Source organism: Epinephelus moara, chromosome 3, assembly GCF_006386435.1.
Source record: "Epinephelus moara isolate mb chromosome 3, YSFRI_EMoa_1.0, whole genome shotgun sequence".
NCBI classification, from domain to species: Eukaryota; Metazoa; Chordata; class Actinopteri; order Perciformes; family Serranidae; genus Epinephelus; species Epinephelus moara.
Window position 1 is genome coordinate 24,833,904 of NC_065508.1, and position 22,576 is coordinate 24,856,479.

At 41.3% G+C, this 22,576-nt stretch overlaps 1 protein-coding gene across 1 annotated transcript in view; it reads right to left on the reverse strand.

The window, feature by feature from the left end:
• The window catches only part of kirrel3a (kirre like nephrin family adhesion molecule 3a), a 299,880-nt gene that overhangs the window by 49,144 nt on the left and 228,160 nt on the right, over positions 1 to 22,576 (reverse strand). The window contains exon 6 of the mRNA XM_050034328.1: positions 15,746 to 15,851. Coding sequence (XP_049890285.1) covers positions 15,746 to 15,851 — 106 coding nt within the window. The remainder of the gene's footprint in view (positions 1 to 15,745; positions 15,852 to 22,576) is intronic.

A 22,576-nucleotide genomic window follows, 5' to 3' on the forward strand; every position in this document is an offset into this window, starting at 1 on the left:
ATTTTAATTCATATACAACACAGATGCCTTTGAAACACGTAATCTAAACATGACAAAACATTAAAAATATAACACATTTAGTTAAATTAGTTGGCAATTAGCAGGTTTAAGATCCAGATTAGGTTCATGATTGTGAATTATCTATGTACATGTACATGTTGAATGATGATAATAAAAATATCCGTAAGGACAGCCGGATCACAGCCTCTTCGGCCTCGGTGCCTGGGTTTGCCTGGCACTAGCTTTTTGATCATTTGAAAGAATAAATCTGATTTGAAAAATGTTTAATTTACGTTGTATAAAACAGAGCTTTAGGCTATTAAGATTCAAATAATTTGAAGACGATGCATACAAAACTGCTGTAGGCTATATGTTATCCATATCATTTGTTAAAATAAATGTTAAATAGCTCTACATTCCAATAGGCATTACTGATTTAGAGTTTATCCATTACGCACAAAACATCTCTGGTTTCCCGTTCCCACTTCATTCAAAACCCCACAAATGAATCTTCTGTTTGTTTGGTGACCGCTGTATTTTTTTGTGTGTGTGCTTATGCGTTTCTTTGCCTCCAGTTTCATATCAAACCATTTACACTTCACCTCTGACATGGTTCTTTGTACCACGGAGACAACATTAACAGCATCTGTTACCTCCATCCAGGCCTTCTCTTTGCATGTCCCTGTCACACCACTACTAACTGAAGAAAATAAAATGTTTTTTCTTAAGTCCACTTCACCCAAAATTATTTCGATCTCCGCTTCGGAAACATTCTTTTTTCTTTCTCTGTCTTTCTTTCTTTGCGCCATGACTGACAGGTCGGCTGGATGCACCTACATCTCCTTATATGGTGGTCATTGGCTATTCATGGGCAGGGATTTATGCTAATTGCTGATTACCGGGAGCGCGCTGTCACGTTACGATGGATTGGCATTCATGATCATACACACGTGTTTACGATCAAATCTGAGTTTCCCGCGGCGGAGTAGGTTTTTAGTAGAGTAGGCTTTTATGTGCAAATCTACACACAGATTTACTCACTTGTCATGAATGAGACCCATTGTCAGCAGCATATGTTGCTCGGGCAAGATCTCACTCTGAAGTTGTCGAAATCCAGCGCTTGGGCAGTGACTTGTGGTGTCGGAAACCAACAAAAAAAGGCATCCTTTAACGTTGGCATGATACATGACTGGTTGCCGTCAGGGGTAAATGCGGTGGGACAAGGACGAAAGTTAAGATGACTAAAGTCCCATTGGGGCAGGCAGGAAGGGTGGTGGATGGTTCTAACAAACACTGACTTTCACCCAAGAGAGAGAGCGGTGTTCGCGTCCCGTAAGATTCTAAAGCCAAACCCTGTTTTTTTTTTTCTCGTAAACCCAACCATGTTTGTTTGTTGCTGAAGGAAAAAATAAAAGTCAATTCACGGTGTGCGTTTATTTTGAATAATATGTAAACATTAAATTTCCTGTGAAAACAGAAGTGTATCTTGATAGAAGAGAACTTGAAACGGTGTCCCAAAATGCCAACAACCAAGGCACCCAGGGTACTTTGCACGTCATATGTGGATGTGGAAAGTCCATGACCAAAACGTCAATATGTAACGAGGTCAGAGTGAGAATGTGTTGGTTGTTCAAAAACCTGTATGTGCCTCTCAGCATTCATGGTGCCTTCACAGATGCAAAGTTACCCTTGATCCCATGGGCTCTACACACCTCCATACCAACACAGATGCTGGCTTTGAACTTTTTTTTTCTTTTTCATTATTAATCATCAATAAAGATAGCAATGGGCTGCACCAGAAGTTTGCTGCTTGGCTGGCAAAATCTCTGGTGTTTCTGCTTTATGGACCCAACAATGCAAAGGATCCAGGTCATTTTATACCCGGGAAGTCAAACTTTTCTGGGTTCATGCGCCACTGACCAACTTTCATGGGACTGAATGAGGCCCCGCCTCCAAAGCTATACCCAGTTCTCTTCATACATCCATGGGTTATAGCCTGTACGTTTATTTACTTTCAAATCTCAGCATGATGCTGGAAACACTGCATAGTCTCAGACACCCTGCAGTGAGGTCTGAGAGCAGCATCAGGCATCACAAGTACACCGAAGTTTCTTCTTCTGGTGTGGGTGGTTCAAACTTTTTTCATGTTGAGGCTTAAAAAATTCTGTCAGCCCTGAATGCAGCCTGCTCATGTTTGTGAACCAGCATATGGCTGGGAGATTTCCAATTGCAAAACTTTTAGCTGGAGGTTTCTTAAGCAATGATATCCACCAGACAGCAGCTCATAGCACCTTATTGTGTCCAAATATCTCTTGATATGGTGAGACAGAACTTGGCTTGACAATTATTTAGAACTAACAATATGGTGATCAACACATTAAGAGATATCAAATGTAAAAGAACAAACATTTCCTTTTCAGTGTGGCTAAAAAAGTGCTCGGTGAGAAGGCATTCTTCAACTCAGGAAAGTACACTCAGTACAGAAAATTTAAGTATATAAATAAAAATTAAACTCTGTCAAATTTTAGTACTTTAAAACACAAAACATATTGCAAGACTGCTTTATCTGTTCTTCATCATGATGATCAGATGTGTTGATCACAATGCCGCTACAGAGTTGCGCATTACAAACACTGACCTAAGGGGCCTATTTTAATCACAACGACAAGCACAAAGTGGAAGGTCTTGGGCGCACAGCATGTGTGGGCGTCTCCAAGCTCACTTGCTATTCTGGTTCATGTGCATGTAGCAGTGAAAATTGTCAAAGAGCGGGGTGAAGTGAGAGGGTGACCTGAGGGCTGGGTCGGACCTCCAGCCCTGCTCTGAATTTCCAGTCCCAACCACAGAACAATTTTAGGATTCCACAACATGTTTTGAGATTGGGAGGAAGCAGTCCTCAGTCAGGGTGTCTATAGTATCAGACGGCAAAATGTAATGCTTTTAAGACCCTTTTAAGACACCTGTTAACCAAATTTAGTACCAATTTTTGGACCTTAACAAGGAGCGTTTTTTTATTTACCTACAGGCTGTGCAGAAAGAGGGAGTTAGGGGAGCTGCAACCGAGACAGCTTCTGCCAGTTAGGTTCAGTTGGTTTTTTTTTTGGAATGAATGAATGGGTGGCGGATTGAGCATTTTTCCCCCAACAAAATAAATATTTAAAGTACATATTGGTCTTGCTTTCTTCACCATAATGCTGACTGAAAATATTGTGCATTTAAACTTATTTTAAAAAAGTGTCTGATGAACCATGCTACACAAACTTTTCATAATTACTGCTTTTGTAAACTCAAGTGTAACACTATAAAATAATTAAGTTTATTAGTGTTTCTTAGGTGCTGTGGCAAAATCCTCAAATCACTATGTTCAAAGCTCTGTGTGAGAACAATGTCTGCCAGGTTTGTTTCACGTGAGGTTTAATTGATTAAAGTGAGCAAAATGGATTCTACTACTTCTCCAATCAATTTATACTGAAAGAGAAATGATGGCACAGGCAAATGTCAGACAGAACTGGTGAAAGGTGAATTTTGAAATTCAATTAATAACATGTTCAACCTCATATTTAGCTTTAATTTGAACATTTATCATCAGTTCAATTACACTGTATATTGTTTATGTGATCTTGTTTAGGTAAGGAGCGGAGTACAAGAACCGTTCAGAGTGGGAGCTGAGTTTTTGACTTGCTGCGCTAATTTCTCCAGGCGTTCACCTTACGTTTTGCATCTTTGACAATGTTTTGCATCTTTCATGGACATCCACAATGAGCTGATATCATCTTGTGTGGGAGTTAAGAGTGAAACACAAGTGAACTGTTCAGAGTGGGAGCTGAGTTTTTGACTCACTGAGCTAATTTCTCCAGGCGCTCACCTTAAGTTTTGCATCTTTGACAATTTTTAATGTGTATGCCCACCAACAAAATATATCAATCTATAAATGAACAAAAGTCACAAAAAGTATAATATGTCCCCTTCATCCATACATTATGGTGCTGCTTCTGTTGCTTGCTGTCTGGTGGACACATACTGCATCCTTGCAGTAGTACAAGTCTTCAGAGGTAAGAAGTTTTAGGGGAGTGCTCGACTGGCTACAGCGTCCCCCTTCAACCTTTAATACATATTATTAATATGAATGAGGAGGATGGATGACTATCCTATTAACTTCTAACAACCTGAGTCTAAAACAACATTAACCTTTAGGGATCATCATCAATCTCAATCCTGGATCGCAGTCAAATAGGCTTGTGATTTGTGATACCTTTTTTTTTTTCTGAAGGCAGAGACTGATCTTGCTTTCTTTATTAGAACAGTGTTGGTGACAAAAACAAATGAAAAAGGAACCTTGCTGTCAATATCAGCATTCTCCATTTGTTGAACAAAACACTTTTTTCACAGATGAAATGTTGGCATTATACATTTCTACAAACGACAGATTTATTATAGCAATACATTTCATTTTTCTCATATCAGGATTTATAGTGTATGAGCTGACTTTGTCATCAGTAGGTGGAGGGGACAGTGATGGGTTTGATGCTTGCAAAACTGCAGACCACTGTTGGAGGCCAACAAACAACAAAGGACCCATCACTCAGTACGTTTACATGGACAGTTTAATTCCACTTTCATTCGGAATGAAAGGCCATTCCGATTAAAAGTGGTCATGCAAATGGTCATTCCGATTGAAAATTAAATCCGATTAAAGGGGGTGGATTATTCCGTTTGTCATTCCGAATCAAAGAATTTTGTGTGCATGTCAACCCTCATTTCTCTTTAAGTTCATTCCGGTCTTTCTGCGCATGCTCGTTTCCTTGCCCTTCTGGCGCTATGACGTATATAGCGCGCATAGCAACGGGCTGAGATAGAGCTGTCGGACTTGTTGCACTCACCTGTTTCAATACGCCAAAGCATGGTCTTCTATCTCCCTTCTTCGACCTTCTACCTCCCGTCTCCTCCTCAACAGACGAAGCATTAGCAGAACAAGGTAGTTGTCGTACTGCTGCTTCAAGAATATAAGCAAAACAGCCCCGAAAAAGGTACTAAGAATGGCGTCGGCAAGCATCTTGTTATCCGGAGCGAGGACTACAGTGTTTTCTTCCGGTAAACATAAACATGTAACATCCGCCCCGCCCCCTATCCAATCAGAAACCTTCCCTGTCCCAAACCTTGCGCGGACCCAAATAAAGGCGATTAAACTGATCTCCCGTGTAAACCCTCATTCGGAATGAATATTTCCCATGTAAACTACCTGGAAAAACTTTAATTCCGAATGATTTCATTCAGATTTATTTCATTCTGAATGAGAAGCCATCATGTAACCGTACCCATTGTGTTTCCACAGGGTTTTTTGCCACAAGACATTACTGCATTTCCAGTCAGAGAAGTAACAAGAAAAGCAGTTTTTTTTTACTGAGACATCCCTGTGTTTCTAGCGGCTTTTTAGGCAACAGACATGGGTGTTTTTAAGTGACCCATCGCAGTGTTTCCTGCCAGGATAGTGCTACAAAAAGAGATTGTTTTTTACCAAGATATTGCTGCATTTCTACCCAAATTTGCATCGCAAAATGCAGGTATTATATGTCAAAACATGATCATTTCCCAGCCATAAACAAGTGGTTTTTAATGCATTTCAATGTAACATACCACAACATACAATGTACGTATCTGTGGTTTGCAGAAATAAATGACACCAACAATTATTCAGGGGTTTCTTCTATTGATTTTTAAATATGTAAGTCATAGGAAATACTGTATATTGACAAATGAGTCGTATGATTTCAATAATGGGTTCTTTCTAGTTTGATGTTGAATACTGATGTTAATTGGATTTTAATGCTGTCAAACTAAAATTGTGGTGGCAGAACTGGAGATTTGTTACTACATTTAACCATAGCTGTCTTTGTTTTTGTTTTATGGGCAGTGGTGGCTGGTATGTGATACAATTTAAGTTTTGAACCATGACTCCTTCTGTTCTGGCTCCGAATGACACAACAAGACGACATTTTTTTGGCTCCTATGTAGCCTACAGCCCTGTGGTGGCGAGTCATGTTTTGCCTCCAGCTACTAAAATGATGTCATTGTGACGTCGGCCCTAAAAGGGTCTATGGTAGGAAATAAGTTTTCAAATTTAGATTTTTTTTTAACTTTTTTTTCAGGTGGTGGGAACAGACCTCCCAGCAGATTTGACTCGATGGCTATGGCCTTGCTGTCAGCGGACAGTGTCCTCGGCTTCTCAGTCAGATCCAGCCCTTGCTTTTCCACAGCTCCAACCTCTCATCCAAATTTGGTCACTATGGCTCCCAAAAACCAAGATGGCAACAGCTGAAGTGCTTAACTCCATAAATCCATGGTTGATGTCGCGGTAATTATGTCTCTTTTTTTACACAGTCTATGATACAAATCTCTAACGCACTATAGCCAAAAATGTCTTGCCACTAAGGTTCAATAATTACAAAGCAAAACCTTTTTGTGATATATACATTGTTATAGCAGTGAAATTATTTTTTCAATTCACTGCATTGTGTTCATCACACACAGACTGTTTTTGTTTCATGTGGAAAATGAGGAACCCTTACCCCACTGTACACAAACACTGTCTGGGATATTTCAGTGCCACAATCAGAGTGATTTTGGGCCCTTGTATTCACATCGAATGGATGACAGGCCAAGCTTAACCAACACAACTGTGTCTCTCATTAGACACTGCTAAAGTGACAAATGAAGAAACCGGACATGACAACTTTGCTTCAAAGTAAAAAGCCATCAACAGCAGCGACGGCAGCAGACGCAGTCGACACCGCTCCCCATAGGAATAGGAGGCACTTGATTTGCAAACGACGTCGACTCATTTCCTCTCTCCTTCTGTTCTGTCCCTCCTTCCTCTCTCCCTCCTTTACAATTCAATTCATCTTTGGCTCCCCCCTCACCCTCCTTTGCCTTCATCTTCTGTTTTACTTTCTCTTCCTCCATCCATCACTTCATTTCTCCTCACTTCCTTTGCGATGTTTTGAAAAACAAACGGGCAATAATGAGTCGGCTCCCAGATTCATCCCGCGAGCCTGCCAGCCAGCCAGGGGTGTAGTCGTCTGTGTGGGGTTGTTTAGATAAATTGTCACCCCGTGGTCGCCCCCTCCCTCCTCCTGTCCTGTGTCTATCTGTCTGCGGACACGGTGCTGCTCTCAAGCCGCTGCTGTACTTTCATCCCCAACACCCATGAGTCTGGGCAAACAAACATGCACAGATAGCAATACTGCACACAGCACAGATGCACACACACATGGAGGCTGACAGGCACACACACACACGGACCACAGGATTCATATCATCAAGGTGAATGCCATAATCTCTCTCCCTGTGTATGCTAAAATACACCATCCCTATTTGAAGTCATTTTGTAGTTGCTAGGATGCAAATTTGAGATGCAAATTCTCCACAAGTTTTGTCACAACATCCCATGAACAACAACTAACTGGCCGATGATTCACCAATGGTCTCCGAGCACTTCTTTCTCCTCTGAATGGAGCTCTTTCGGCCAATCTAGGACGTGAGAGAGGAGGAGGAGGAGGAGCGGAGGCAGGGAAGAGAGATTGAAGAGCATCTGGAGCTTATGTGATAAGGAGGAGCCACAACTGAACTTACTTCAACTCCAAACACACCACCCACCCATCCACCCTCAGGAAGTCTGACTTTCCTCATTTCACAGAGAAAAGGAAAGACCTCAGGTGATCAATAACACGCTCAATGGAGAGGGCAGCAAAACGCCTCTGAGGAATGAACCTGTTGCCTTAGAAGTGTTAAAGACCCAATGACACGCTGAGAGATGCAGCTGTGATATAGCGGTATGGCATTCATGTAATGTATTCTTTTAAGAGAAAAGCCTTTCTGCAGCAGAAATGTTGTGCACATCTGAGTTCAAGTCAGTTGGAGCTGAGCCTAAGTCCTGCCGTGTCCTTTCCAAGCGACAACCTCAGGAGCTGAAAAATGAAGCCAACCGCAAAATGCCACATACTGCAGTTTCTCTAACAGCCACTTGAGGCTGGCTCCAAGAGGGAGTCCATCTCAATCATCAACCAACATCAAAGTTATGCATAATTAAGGGCATGGTCATTTTCAGTGACGAGTTGATGACCCTGATACCGTTCGGTAGGTAACGTAATAATGGTGTGACCCCAGATTCCCAGAACACAGGAGTAGTCAAAACTGTAGCTGTTGCTGTCGCTGTCATGTGTTTTCAGATCGTGGAAGTTAACCAGTAACAGGGAACATCATTTTCATTGTCTAATAAAGTCTCGCTAAGCATTTAGTTGTACTACAAGACCCTCTCAGGAGTCAGATGTTCAGTTTTTACAGAAGTACATTCTGTTTTAATGGTTGTAGGCATATTTTTGCTAGCAAAAATTAGCATTAGCATTTTTACAATTAAATGTAGACTGTTGGTGCTTCTCAAAGTCAAGGAAGGATCCTCAAACATCTCAGTTTCAAGGAGGCTACATCATCAAGTCCCACCAAAGGCCTGTTCCAATGTCAAGGATCCTTTGAAGCCTACATAAGTGCGAGTCCTTCCTTCAGAGAATTTACAAGGACGCATGTGTGAATCTTATGAGGGCATGAGGTACCCACAATTCTCTGCATATGATTTGCCAGAACTGAAGGTGGAACCTCTTCAACAACGTACACCTGGGCACTCACTAACCTGTTCCAATGTGTGTTCACTGAATGCCAGGAAAGAGTCTTGCCTATCCTCAGTAGGACCCGACTTAGAAGGACCCATCCTACAAAGGAAGCATCCTTGACTTTAAAGCACCATATAAATGCACTGTGCTAACCAAGCTAGCAGCTAGCAATGCGGTTAGCTCCGCCTTCTCATCCAAATATGGTCACTTCTAGCTCCAAAAATACTAAATGGAAATAGTCAAAATGCACAACTCGAGCCCGCAAACCAAGGGGTGACATCAGGGTGGCTACGTCCATTATTTTATGCTCCTTACCCACAATGCCTCCATTCAATGTTCAAAGGCAATCCTGCATAGGTGCAGCCAGGCTTGATTTTGACAGTTTGGCACGCATTGATTTCTGTTTGTATGTCAATGCCAAGCCATGGCAACAAAGGCTCCTAGTGAACAACTTTGCACCAGGCCAACACATTCTCACTCCAACCTCGTCACAGATGAACGTTTGCTCAAGGACCTTCCACGTCCAAATATGATGTCCAAGGTTGTTGAAGTCCTGGGATGCCGTGTCAAGTTCTGCCTGTTATGCACTGTGCACTTAATGCACTGTGCTAACCAAGCTAGCAGCTAGCATTAGGGTTAGCTCATCTAAATATGATCACCTCTGGCTCCAAAAATCCATGATGTTGACTGTCAAATTGCATAACCCAAGTCCACAAACCAAGGGGTGACATCAAGGTGGCTATTTCCATCATTTTATACAATCTATGCTCCTTAGTCATGATGTCCCTATTCAATGTAGTACTGTGTAGGCACAACCAGGCTTGTTTTTGACACTTTGGCACACACTGAGCTCTGTTTGCATGTCAATGCCAAGCCATTGCAGTAAAGGCTCCTATTGAACCACCGTAGAGAATGACACATCTGGGGTTGTGTTTACATCGGGTGGTGTCCTCTAATTTTGGCGCCTCTTTTAACATAAATGTTCTCTCTCTCTCTCATCCGACCTCTTATCACAAAAACAAGCATACAGGGTTTTGGGGGCTTTAGTTTGATGTCATATGGACAAAACCCCACAGACCCATGGTATGGCTTTGTTGCTGTGCTTTAAACTTTTCACGCAGTACTTTAAATGCACTTAATTGTTCAGAATTTCTTGAGGACAGCTTCACAGGTCCTCTGACTGGCTCACTGCTCTGATCCATATCCAATTTAATGATAGGGACTGTGAAGGAGCTAACCCCTTTGAGTAATTTTTGTTTGGAGATTTTCTTCCTGCACTGAAACACTGTCTTCACTCAACTTCTTTTCCTTGGGATTGACTGAGGGTGGCACTACACATACAGGAGTGCCTGACAGAAGTGGAGGAGAGGCGAGAAATGTATTGTTACCTCCGCCAAGGAGGTTATGTTTTCGGCGTCTGTTTGTTTGTCTGTCTGTTTGTTTGTCTGCAAAATAACTCATAACGTTATGAACAGATTTTCATGAAATTTGGGTGGAAAGGTGAATAATGGGCCAAGGAACAGATGATAAAATTTTGGTGGTGATCAGCTGAAGCAAAGTGGATAAAATAATAAATAAAGTCTATCGTCTGACAGTCTCAGCAGCAATTCCAATTTCTAAAGACGGTGAAAATAGCGCCATCTGGTGGCCGGAAAGCACGTCTAGTTCTACTTGCTAAATATTGTTGTAATTCTAAAGTTGAAATTAATGTTCTGTGTTGGAAAAAAAGAAAATGAAAAATACAAAAAAAACCCCAACACATTATATTCTGTGTTGGTACAAAATAAAAACGAAATAAATACACCACAGTGTCTCCATGGTGAAGGTATATATAACCTAATAATGATAGTGATGCAAATAACCTAATTGTGATGCAGGCTGCAAAATCTGATGCAGAGGGGGAGGGAATATCACCTACCTGGTGGAGGTCTGCACTCTCTGAGTGCTTTTCTAGTTCATACAGTATATGTTGAAATTTACTGGTGGTAAAATCTCATAATGCTCAGTAATACAATAATATAAAAGAAATATGTGGGCAGAAAAGCATGGTCATGCATAAGCATTTGCTGATAAGCCAGAAATTCAAATCAATACACATATTGAACATAACTAGTTATTATATAAAGGACCTGTTGTGTGAGTGTTTTGTGGCTCTGGGGACTAAACAAAGGATACCTGAAAAAAGTGGGCCAAAGTCAAGTGTAAAGTATATGAAGTGGATGTGAAGTATCAGATTCTTATTGGGACTTGAATGCCATGACTCACTTGTAAATGTCTGGGTTGGAGAACTCAATTATATCTTCTCTCTCGCAGCAATTACTATTAAGACAACCCTGTATGAGGAATTAAAGGGGAAACTTCCTTTTTATACTTTTTCGGAACATGCTCATTGGATTTTAGGTGTAGCACTCCACTGAAAAAGAAGAATCCCATTGTTGAAGCACAACCTCCTTTTTACAATATGTCTTTCTTTATCTTTCGCCTCATCGGGACTGTTTGTTATTGTCTTGCTGCAACATCTCAACACATAAGGAATCAGAATGAGACTTCTCCTTGAGCGAGACTTGGTTAGTCACAATAACAAACAGACCGGATCAAGTAGAAGGTAAGGAAAAACGTTTTATATCTTTTGTATGATGACAGTCTGAGCCTGTCAGAGGCAAAAAAACAAGCATTTTTAGTGGAGGTACATTGTCGGTGCGCTATTGCCCCGAAGATTACATTGCAGCCCATTTGGCAGCTGCTGACTGGCTGCAGTGCTCTTGCTCAATACTGGACCATTTTCAAAAATTGTTGCTTCCATTAGTCACACAAACACACACACGCACACACACACACACACACACACAAACAAATGGGAAAATAGGGTCCAGGTTGAAAAATACTGATGTTTTCCTTTAAACATTTGCTTCAGGCTGTTCACTGTGGTTGACAGTGGTTTGCCCCACATCAATATAAATTGTATTATTTAATATAGTTAATACTGTTGAACTTCTACATGCAATTTGTTCTTTCTTCCAGCGTTGATCTGAGTGAACTCTCCCGAGCCTCCCTGACTACAAGACCCCTGGGTCAGGAAATAACCCTTCAGGACTCAAGAAGAGCACTAATGGAAGGGTTAGTGACAAATGGCCAATTTAGGACATAATGGGCCTCAGAAAAACCTGATAACTGCTACGACTCCCACATTCCAGAATGCAGCCTGCAGAGTCACAACACTGTGAACCTCGGAACAAAGAACAAAACGCTAACTCTTCAGTGTAGAATGGTAAATGTGAACATCTAACCAGCAAACTGATCATAACTTACAATAACACAAATTGTAAGTTTGGAGGCCATGACACAACCTCAAAGTCAATGTGTGGATGAGTGGGTGTTTACTCCACTGCCTCCCTCTTCCACATTTCTCTGGGGAGAGTAAGAAGGACTCACACTGGGAGACAGGGACTTTGTCAATATAAGCATTAACTTTTTGTGCATATACTACGTAAACATACACACACACACACACACACACAAACACAAACACATACACTGACTGCAAGCCAGACTCTATCAGGTTTTATTCAGTGGAATAATACAGGTAGTTGATGTTTGGTGTCTGTCAGCAGCTCTGGGCCCAGGTTTAAAATATGAGTTAAACAGGTAAAGCAAATTAAATCATTTTCCAGCAGTTTCTCAGCCCCCAAACGTGGGCGTTTTTTTAGGGATCCGTCGCTGCTTTTCCTGCAGCTTTTTAGCTCCCAAACGGGGGTGTTTTTTAGCAACCAGTCACTGCAGCAGAGATAGTGGCATGAAAAGCAGTTGTTAATTACAGAGCCATTGCTGCTCTTCCAGCAGGGACTTTGCCTCCCAAAATTGGGTATTTTAAGTCAAAATCTAATCTTTTCACAACCATAAGGTCATTAGTCGGCAAGACTTCATTGGTTGCTTACTTGCAGAGAAAAAAACAACAACAAAAAATGTGAAACTCTATTAGGAGCTGCACCTTGTCAAAATAAATAAAAACCTATATGACTGGACCATGTGGGAAATTAATTTGAAAGGACAGACACAGGAAGAGGCCACGCTCAGCAGTCAGGCAGGAGTCACGTTACAAACCAATCACAGCCGACAGAAATCGTTCCCTTCTTCTGTAAATATTCAGTCTGATAAGTACGGTTTTGTATTTCTCTGTAATGTAGCACAGTATTAACAATGTTACTGATACTATTCTTTCTCACACCTTCAACTCAAACCATTGTGTTGCCCCGCCCAAAATATATCATTTAATAATTAAATGACACCTTAAAACTAAAATCAGGTATTTATGCTCCACTGTTTTCATCAGCAATATGAAATGCAGGCCCAGGCGTTACTCAGGTTTCGTTGGAAAATGTAAAACAAACAGATACACAGCACATGTCTGCAGATCTTCTGTGGCATTCACTTCATTTCTAGGAAATCACATCATGATGAGACTCAAAGAAAGAATCCACTGTAGCAGTACATGCATGCACAATACACTCAAGCCAGCACCAGCAGAAGTGGTCAGAGATGTATATTATACAGTATGCTGACACTAAGGTGGCAGCAGTACAGATAGCATTGTACCAAACAAACCATTAAAGAAGCATTGTCGGCAGATGAGGCATTTCCTGTCATATTTAACCAACAAACATTTTAACAAAGGAAGTTGTACTTGACATGCATTTTGCTGCTGTCAGTTTGGGTTTATGAGCCTTAAAGCAATCCCCAAATGAAAAATAAAGATCAAGGAGCTGGTGTTAAGCATTAGTGTTTTCTGTGCTGTTCAATATTCTGCACAAATTCATTATTTTTGTCCCCTGCATTTTTAGCCTGTGTTACAGGGATGCTTCAGGGCCACGATTGTAGGAATGAATCTCACTGTGCATGCCTTGTAGTTGGCCTGACCCCTTCTCTCAGAGTTCATGCAGTGAAGGAGAGATGGTCGGCCCTGTCCTGGCACACAGACAGATGGCAGAAATGTGGCGGCTTCTCAGGGCTGTCTGCCCATTTATAATGAAAGAGGAGCCAGCTGCTGGGGAGTGTTTACGAGCACAGGTGAGCCAGTGGTACGGTATGTTGGACATTCTTTAAGACAGCCTACAGTCAGCGACAGCCCCACCCCAGACTGTATGACACACAGAGATTATGTCATTTATATGCGCTGAACAGTGTGCTACAATATTAGTATTATTAAAAATATTAAAAAATATATATAAAAGGCTAAAAAGAAGGCTGTATTATAGCGACTAAACAAAAGCTGCATGGGGAAAAGGGAACAAAAAAGAAATCGGTAGAGACTGTGTGCAGCCTCATGCTGTGTTTGTACCCTGGACATTGTTCTTCTTGGTGTTACAGCTTTTATCAAATGTAGCAAAGCTTTTATGAAAATCAAGATAAAAATGTAAATACTGCAAATAATAAAATATAAAACTAACAATAAAACCATTAGGCTTCCTCTGTGCAAAGCTATTGATGTTAACTTGTTGCTGAAAGTTCTCCACTCAAATGTTTGACCTTATGAAATAGCATATCCATAGAATACTGTTCCATGACCTGAGTTCATTTTCTCGTTTAATTACTTTTCTGACGCATTAAAAGATCTAAATTCTAAGCTGCTGCCTTGACATCAGGTCAGAGAGAAAAAACAAAACATTACATCCATACATTAGCTACACCAGGTGGGCTGGAGCCGACTGCAGCTAACACTGGGCGAGAGGTGGGCTACAGCCTGGACAGGTCACCAGTTAATCACCGGGCTGACACATGGAGGCAACCTATTTATGCTCACATTCACGCCTACAGAAAAACAAACATTTGGAGCACTATAGATATGCAGTAAAGAGTCTGCTTTAGTTCCATTTTAGTTTTAACCATAATAAGCTATTGGAATTATTAGTGGCCACCTAATGTATTGTATAATATGTAATGCAACATTTTAAAGCGGGTTCGTAGACATATGCCCTGTTTCCCCCAAACGCTTTCAGTATGGAACCTTTGGAAACAACAGTAACCCTTCGGACATGGTACCTAGACCCTGGTGTTTCCACTGCAAACAGTACCCTTAAATGTGGGCGGGGTTGTTGTCACTCACTGCTCTGTCCAGCACTCATTGTATTTCCTGGCTCGTTATATACTAGTCCATACCCATTGGTAGCTTTGTCACCTTCTACCTATGCCAGTCCTCAATGCCTATGTGCAGTTTCACATAGACCACGTCAGTGAGAAGAAAAACGTGGGACAGACAAAATTCGGCCACAGGGGGAGCCACAGGGGGAGCCACAGGGGGAGCCACAGTGATCGGTTGAATTTTAGCCATTTTTAAGCATTCTTCTGTTGGTATAGCACCACCCAGTTGCCAATTAGAGTTAAATTTATCCAGTCACCTTGAGGCATCCTGTTCTACATATCTACCAAGTTTAGTAAAAATCGATAAGGCAGTTAGGCCTAGATAAGAAATTATCTCTCTAGCGCCCCCATTTTGTTTGATCGGGTCAAGAATGGAGGGGTCCCCTCAGATTATGTGTGGTCATATGCCTACAAAGTTGCGTGGTGATTGGTGAAACCCTTGAGATGTTATACACCTTTATGTGATGAGCCACGCCCTCCGCAATATTCATTGCCTTATAGAAGCTCAGTTTTAGTAAGTTTTCCAACTTTTGCCAAGAGGGAACTTTAGATATTGGTCCCTAGATTATGTTCACCGAGTTTCATGCAGATCGGTCAAACTTCCTAGGAAGAGATTGATTTTAAATGTTTTTCATAAAATTCAAAATGGCGGAAAATCTATATAACCGGAAGTTATGGGTTCTTGAGGCAAATTTGTTCCTCATGAGGAGAGGCATCTCTGTGCAAAGTGTCATGTCTGTACGACATATGGGGCATGAGATATGCCCATTCAAAGTTTGCAATTTCAATCGGTTGCTATAGCGCCCCCCTTTGGCCAATTGATGTAATATTGCTTCATTCGCATCCTCCCATGACCCTCTACCACTGTGCCAAATTTCACATGGATTGACCAAGTCAGTGAGGAGAAAAACGTGGAACAGACACACAGTGATTGTGGTGAAGCTAACCTGTAGTAGATGACAGGCGGGTTGGCTTTGGCAGCACAGTGGAATTTGACCAGATTTCCCTCCAGAACAGGCTGCGGCTCCACGGTGAGGTTGACAGTCGGCAGGTCTGAGAGAGGAGGGGAGATTATAAAAGGAATGAAGGACAAAGCAGCATATGAGGGCTTGATGATACTTTTAAAGTCATCAGTTGCTGTGGTTCATAAAAAGGTAAAATATTGCACAAGGCCCCCTTTTACTTCAAGTCATCGATAATTTTCCCTGTTTTTTGATTCTTCACGGGCCGTGGAGGCACACAAGAAAGACTATATTTCTTTACAAGCTCAAGGTAACACAGTGTGAGTAACTGAAATACAAATGATCATTTGGGGGTGAAGTATTCCTTTAACATAACAAAACAAAGCCTCACAACAAAACATCAACACCAACAAGAGCCACATTTCCACACACAAACAAAAACCTTTTTTTTGTTTTGAGAATCAAAGTCTGGGACAAAATAACCTTCCGTTGCACTGTGAGTGAAATGCCCTTTTAAGTACAATATAGCAGTTTCAAAGGGAGAAAGCCTCAGTTCCTGCTGGTTGGGAAAAAGCATCTTGCTTTTAGCGCAAATACAAAATACAGGTTGGACTTTTGCACAACAGGCTGTATTATTCATTGTGATCAACTCGGCTAAATCAAGGCTGCCACCCATAAGAATGAAAGGTGCAGTGCTAGGCATTATCAAACACTCCCACTCAGTGGCTCACAAAGTGCTTAAGTGCTTTTGAGGTGTACAGTGAAGGCCCTTACTGAGGTGTCTCTCCAAGTCTCAGTGTAGTTTCTCACATGAAAAACTTCCCGATCTTTGATTCCACCAGTACAACTCCCCTGCAGTCTGCGGTTGACTTCATTATCAGGAATGTGACTTACACTGTTGGCAGAAATTTTCATTTAAGAAATGAGAGTTCTTTTGTGAGCCACAGGAGGATTACGAAGAATCTGCCAATTTATGTGGCGTCAAACGCAGTATTTCAAAATTTAAATGATAGTGGATTTGCTAAAGTCTTTCATTGTTCTCTCAAGCAACTACACGTTGGGATATATATTGTGCTTTGTTTGTTTGATTGACTGATTCATTTAGCAAGTACTTGGGGTTGCCCCACGAAACTGAACTGAAATTATGAAGAATTGTGAGGGTGGTTATGTCTAAATCATACATGAGAATTGTAGCTCTCCAATGTCCCTTAGTTGATTGTTTGATCTACTCAAAGATATGGCTTTGTGTCTGCAGGGATACTGAATTTTCTCAAATAATGGCGAGGGGTGTGGTTCCCACAAACAGAGGCTCGTCCCATAATACAAAAACACGGATGAACTCCAAGTGCCTGTCATGTAATGTACATGCTAGTCTCTATATACAAACTCTACATTCAGTGAATGTAGAGTCTGAAGGCAAACCCCGGAGATCTTGCCTCCGGAAGAAGAGTGGAAGAGCCCTGGTTTCNCCCAGAGGCTGTATCGCCATCTGCCGGAAGTCAGACGCCGAATACAGCCAATGGGTTCCGAGAATGTGTATATGTTAACTAAGCGTAATGATCATTTCCATCACTTTAATTTTATAAAACCAACAATGTAATCATGCTATTTAATAATTATATGTTGTATTTTATTTACAGGTGTCTTTCACGACACTCATGGTCACCTTAGAGGCAAAGACAGAGAAAATGGCGTGATATTGTGCTGTTCTGGTTACTCTTTGACTCTTCCCCCTGCATTACAACAAGCTCTTTCATTTGGTATAGTCACAGTAAAAAGGGTGATTTTGCGAGAATGGAAATCTGCCTCCCCTCCTTGCTTTACAAAATGGCTATACGACATAGTTTCTTGTCTACATCTTGACGAAATTCGGTTTCCTCTGTCTTGCTCCCTCATCAGGTTTTCTAAAATTTTATTTTATTGAACACATCTAAAGGATGAGGAGTCAAGCTGACTAACCACATTGGACTACTTCTTTGCATTGGCCTCTACACTGTGCTTCCATCTGCCAGGACACTAGGTCTCCATTGGACCATCCGTGACCACCCATGGTCTTTACCCCATGGACGCTATCTCTCTGCCTCAACCCACCCATCTTATCATTTCTTGTCATCATTATTACTACTAATACTACTACTGTTATTACTGTTACTATTATGTCCATAAAGTAATGCAAGGTGCGAGGTGGATGGAAGAGGAAGACCTGAGAGTGTGGGTGGGGATGTGGATGTGCAAGAGTTGGGAGCAGTACAGAGGAGCTGGGCTGTGGATGGCCTTAAAGGCAAGGAGTAAGATCTTAAAGTCAGTGCTGTGTTTAACTGGGAGCCAGTGAAGCTGCTGAAGGACAGGAGTGATGTGATTAATGGAGGGGCTTCTGGTGATGATGTGAGCAGCAGAGTTCTGGACCAGCTGAAGTTTGTAGATGGACTTGAGAGGGAGACTAAAAAGGAGCCACTTACAGAAATCAATACGGGATCCAACCAGGGTGTGAACAAGAATGGCAGTACTGTGCGGTGTGAGGGATGGGAGAAGGTGGTTAATATTGCGTAGATGGAAGTAAGTATTTTCAACAAAATAGGAAAATACAGACAGAGGGCAGAGTCTCTGCAGATAAATACACTGCCATACACTTCTAGTGGGTCATAAGTGATGATTGAGAGAGATTACTTCTGTATAAGTCTACATGGATGGGAAAATCCTGCATAGTATATCTTTAAGGATGCATGCTTCAAAACTAAAGCAACAGGTTAAAAGTGTTTACAACTGAGTGCTCACAAATTTCAATTTGCAACAAAGTTGCTATGACTTGATTGGACAATAAACATTTCATTGCTTGTGTCTGACCTTCATCCACATTGGTGGTGTTAATTGTACTTTTGGAGAGAACCCTAAAAGTCCTCAGGAATAGGGCTGTAATGGATTGTTTATTCATGCTGAACCGAATTGATGCACATAATGTGGGACCAAAGTTCACAAGTGCAAGTTATGCCCCAAAACTTTCAGCTGCATGGTGTTTGCAAAATAAACTGAATGGGCGGGAGGGTTGGTGGATGGATCCAAGAAACGCCGATATGCACACGGGACAGTGGTGTTTGCATCCCGTAAGATTATAAAGCCAAACCCTGTTTTGTTTTTTCCTAAACCCAACCACCTGCACCTAAACGATAAACTTCCTGTGAAAACAGAAGTGTATTTTGAAACAAGACAATGCATGTAACAGGCAGAACTTGACACGGCATCCTAGAACGTCAACAAACAATACACCCAGGCTAGACATGAAAAGTCCATGACCAAATGTTGATAAGTGACAAGGTCAGAGTGAGAATGTGTTGATTCATCGACTTCAGTTCTAATTCGCTCTGGTTGGCATTGATGGAAATACGACACCCTGGTGGATGCGCTAATTTTAGCCCCTTTGCAGGAGCGATGTTAAGACAGGCCACTACAAAATACCGTCCGTCTCCGTCTGAGCAGCGGTCGAACATTGATCAAAATTTAGTCTGCAGTGAGTTTGAGAGAGAAAAGAAGAACATTACATACCAGGAAAAAAAAAAAAGCAGAAAGGCGTACTCATGTACTGTTCGCAGAGCCATGAACACAGCTCTGGTCTATTGGCAATAGGAACGCTGCCTATCACAGTGGTACCCAACTAGTGGGTCATGGTCCAAAAGTGGGTCACAGGCCCATTCTGAATGGACCGCAAGTGACTTGAGAACATTTTATTTCCCAAGCACAGTAACTTTCTGGCACGGAGCTTTCATTCTGAAGAGCTGTCCCCTGCTGTAGAGCGAGTGGCTAATCGGCAGCTACTTGATATAGACAGCAAACTAGCTTGATGACATGTCCAAAAGCAAATATGACACTGAATGTGTTCAACTGTGTGGACCTCGAACGAACGACTAAGGAGAAATCTGGACCACGTGGCTGTACCCGTTGGGAACCATTGGTCTATCATGATTTTTAAAGGGTTTTCCTGCATTTAAAAAAAAAACAAAAAACACATACATCCTAATTTTGGTGGAAAAAGGGTATACGTGTAACATTTCCCCTGATGCACAAGGTTTATTATTTAGTACTGTATCTTCAATTTTGTAGCATAAGAGATACCTTTCAGTTTTATAGCCTATTGTGACTTGGTGCCTTTTAGGAAAGTGTCTGTCTAGTCTTTTTATAGTAGAATACAGAAATGTTTGAAATAATCCTTATATTAATGATAAAAATAGTTAATCAGTGGCCAAATGCTACGTCAGTCTCCAGCAGGACTGTTTGTGTTTTTGATGTGCACTGCTGTCTGTTCATGATAAATGAAAAGAAATGTATCCTTAAGCTTTGGGTTTTTTTATGCTTTACTAAACTGCACTAAATCCCGACTCCTAAACTGGGGTTTAAACAAAACCTTTTTGGTACCATTACCCCTACTTAAAGATAAACCGACTGCAGAGTGGGACTCACTGAATACTTGGATCTCAGTAGGTACTGTATATACCATATGTGAATTTGTATGAAGTGACTGTAAGCCCAGGGCTAACAGACTTGTTAGCCTTGGGCTAACGGGGGTATTAGCCCAGGGCTGAGATTCGAGTGAAAAGCCCTCGATATGGCTGCAGGCTTGTAGCCGCCACTCTCACGGCTCTGTCAGTTTGATGCATGTACAGATGCACACAGCACATCAGCCCCAGTTAGGGTTAAGGTCTGAGTCCGATGCTGTGATGCTGACTTGGAAGCCTGGAGACATACCCTCTAAAATCATGGTAATCAATCTTCCTGTCTTTATTCGAAACGAAATGGAAATATAATATCAATAATGATTTTCATCTAGTGTCCTTTCAGATGTTATTAAGACTACTATTAGAGCAATGTTTCTAACAATAAAAGACAATAAATCTGTACTTAATAATATCTTCAGTGATCCACTTCTCTTAGACTCCAGACACAACTGTGGTTTGTTTAGAGATCCTCTCCTAGCACAGTGTGTAATTAACTTTTGTCTGTGGCTTTCATCAGCACACACTTTGGAGCTTGAGCAGACTCTAACAGAAGTCCACCCAGAGCAAAGAATGTAAAAAGTGAGACTCTGTCACTGAAATCAGACTCCTGGGAGAACCGTGTGATAAACCACACTCTGTTCTACTTGAGTGTGGCTCTACTTTGGCTATGTTACATTAGCATTTTTAGTATGTGTGTCTTTTTGGTGCCCATGGGGACCTTTGTGGACACACCACTTCTGCATTTGGCTATTAATTATCAAAGAAAAATGCATTATTTAGCCCACGCTCCTCCTCTTTGTGCAATTACCTTCCAAGCTTCTCCCTTTCTTACAATTACCCAGGGACAGAGTCCGCCTCTTGGCTCCTCTGTGCCCTGACTCCTACAGCTCATTGTAGGCAGAGGAACCACAGGAAATTAAAGGCCCTCTGCAAAATAACAAACTTTTTTAATTGCTAGACCTGATTCTCACCATGTTACTCCGGGTTCAGAATTAATTGTGATGCAGTTCAGATTCAATTTACATAACACAGATCTTCCATACATATGTATTAGGTGTGGTACTCACTAGCTGATTACTGTACTGTAGATATAACTGCATAGATCTGTGCTATGTTTACTGTGTGTAAATGAAAGGAACATTAACAATTTGACGCCTTACCCAGGACATAGATTAGACGACTGATATCATTTTCATACCTGCATGTTTAACAGTTTTAGCCTAGCGTAACAAAAAGACTGGTCGAAGGGGAATCTGCTAACCTTTACTAAAAGAGAAAATATGCTCTTCCCAACAGCTCCAACTTGTCTTATTTACATTTTGGTTATTAAGGTTTTGTCCAGAGTTACCACATTACCACAAAACTGGCACCTTGAGGACGTCTGAGGTGTTACTGTGCCCAGCAGCAGTTGTTCCTCAGTAATTAGCTCCAGTTCATCTGCTCGCACAGCAACAGCTCCTTTTCTGTCAACACACAATACCTCACTAACACATGTTTGGAGTTGTTGTAAGGCACCGCGGATGAGAAAAGTAATTTGACACTAGCGCCTTAGATAAATGTTCGAAATGTGATACTCTAAATTAGAAAGACTTGGGAGAATATTGAAAGATGGATTTCAAGAACTTGTGATTGTGTAGTAGTTTTCTCACTAACAATTTGTGTCTTTCAAAATGTTGGGAAAATAAGATATCCAACTGTGTGGCTTTTTTTTTTTTACTTGTCCTTAGTTTAGCATGTATACTTCAGGAATGGAAAACTGTAATGAAATATTATCTGTGTATTGAAAGGACAATGTCCGAAGAAATAAGTTGACAAGACACGGAGCCCAATCTATGAAGTTCTGTTGAATAAGTGGAGCTGCAAAGTCACCCAGCATCCATGATCCCTCAGGAGCCCTGTGTAGCATGTTTATCCTGTCTTGTTTATCGTGTGATGTGTGCGTGTATGTGTGTGTGTCTTCTGGGGGTGTCTATGTCTGTCAGCATGTATACAATAAACATGTTTATGTATAAGCTTGTGTGGGTGGGGATGCAACATCTCATGTGATGACAAGTATTTATGTAACACACCGAATATGTAACGTATTATATTCACAACCATGCTCACTTGATAAAAGAAAGACAATTATATATAGGCTATTAGTCCATACCCATTGGTAGCTTTGTCACCGTCTACCTATGCCAATCCTCAATGCCTATGTGCAGTTTCACATAGATTGACCACGTCAGTGAGTAGAAAAACGTGGGACAGACAGAATGACTGACTGACAGAATGACACACTGACAGTTTCCGTGATTATGTACAGCATACCATACCATGACTTAGTCAT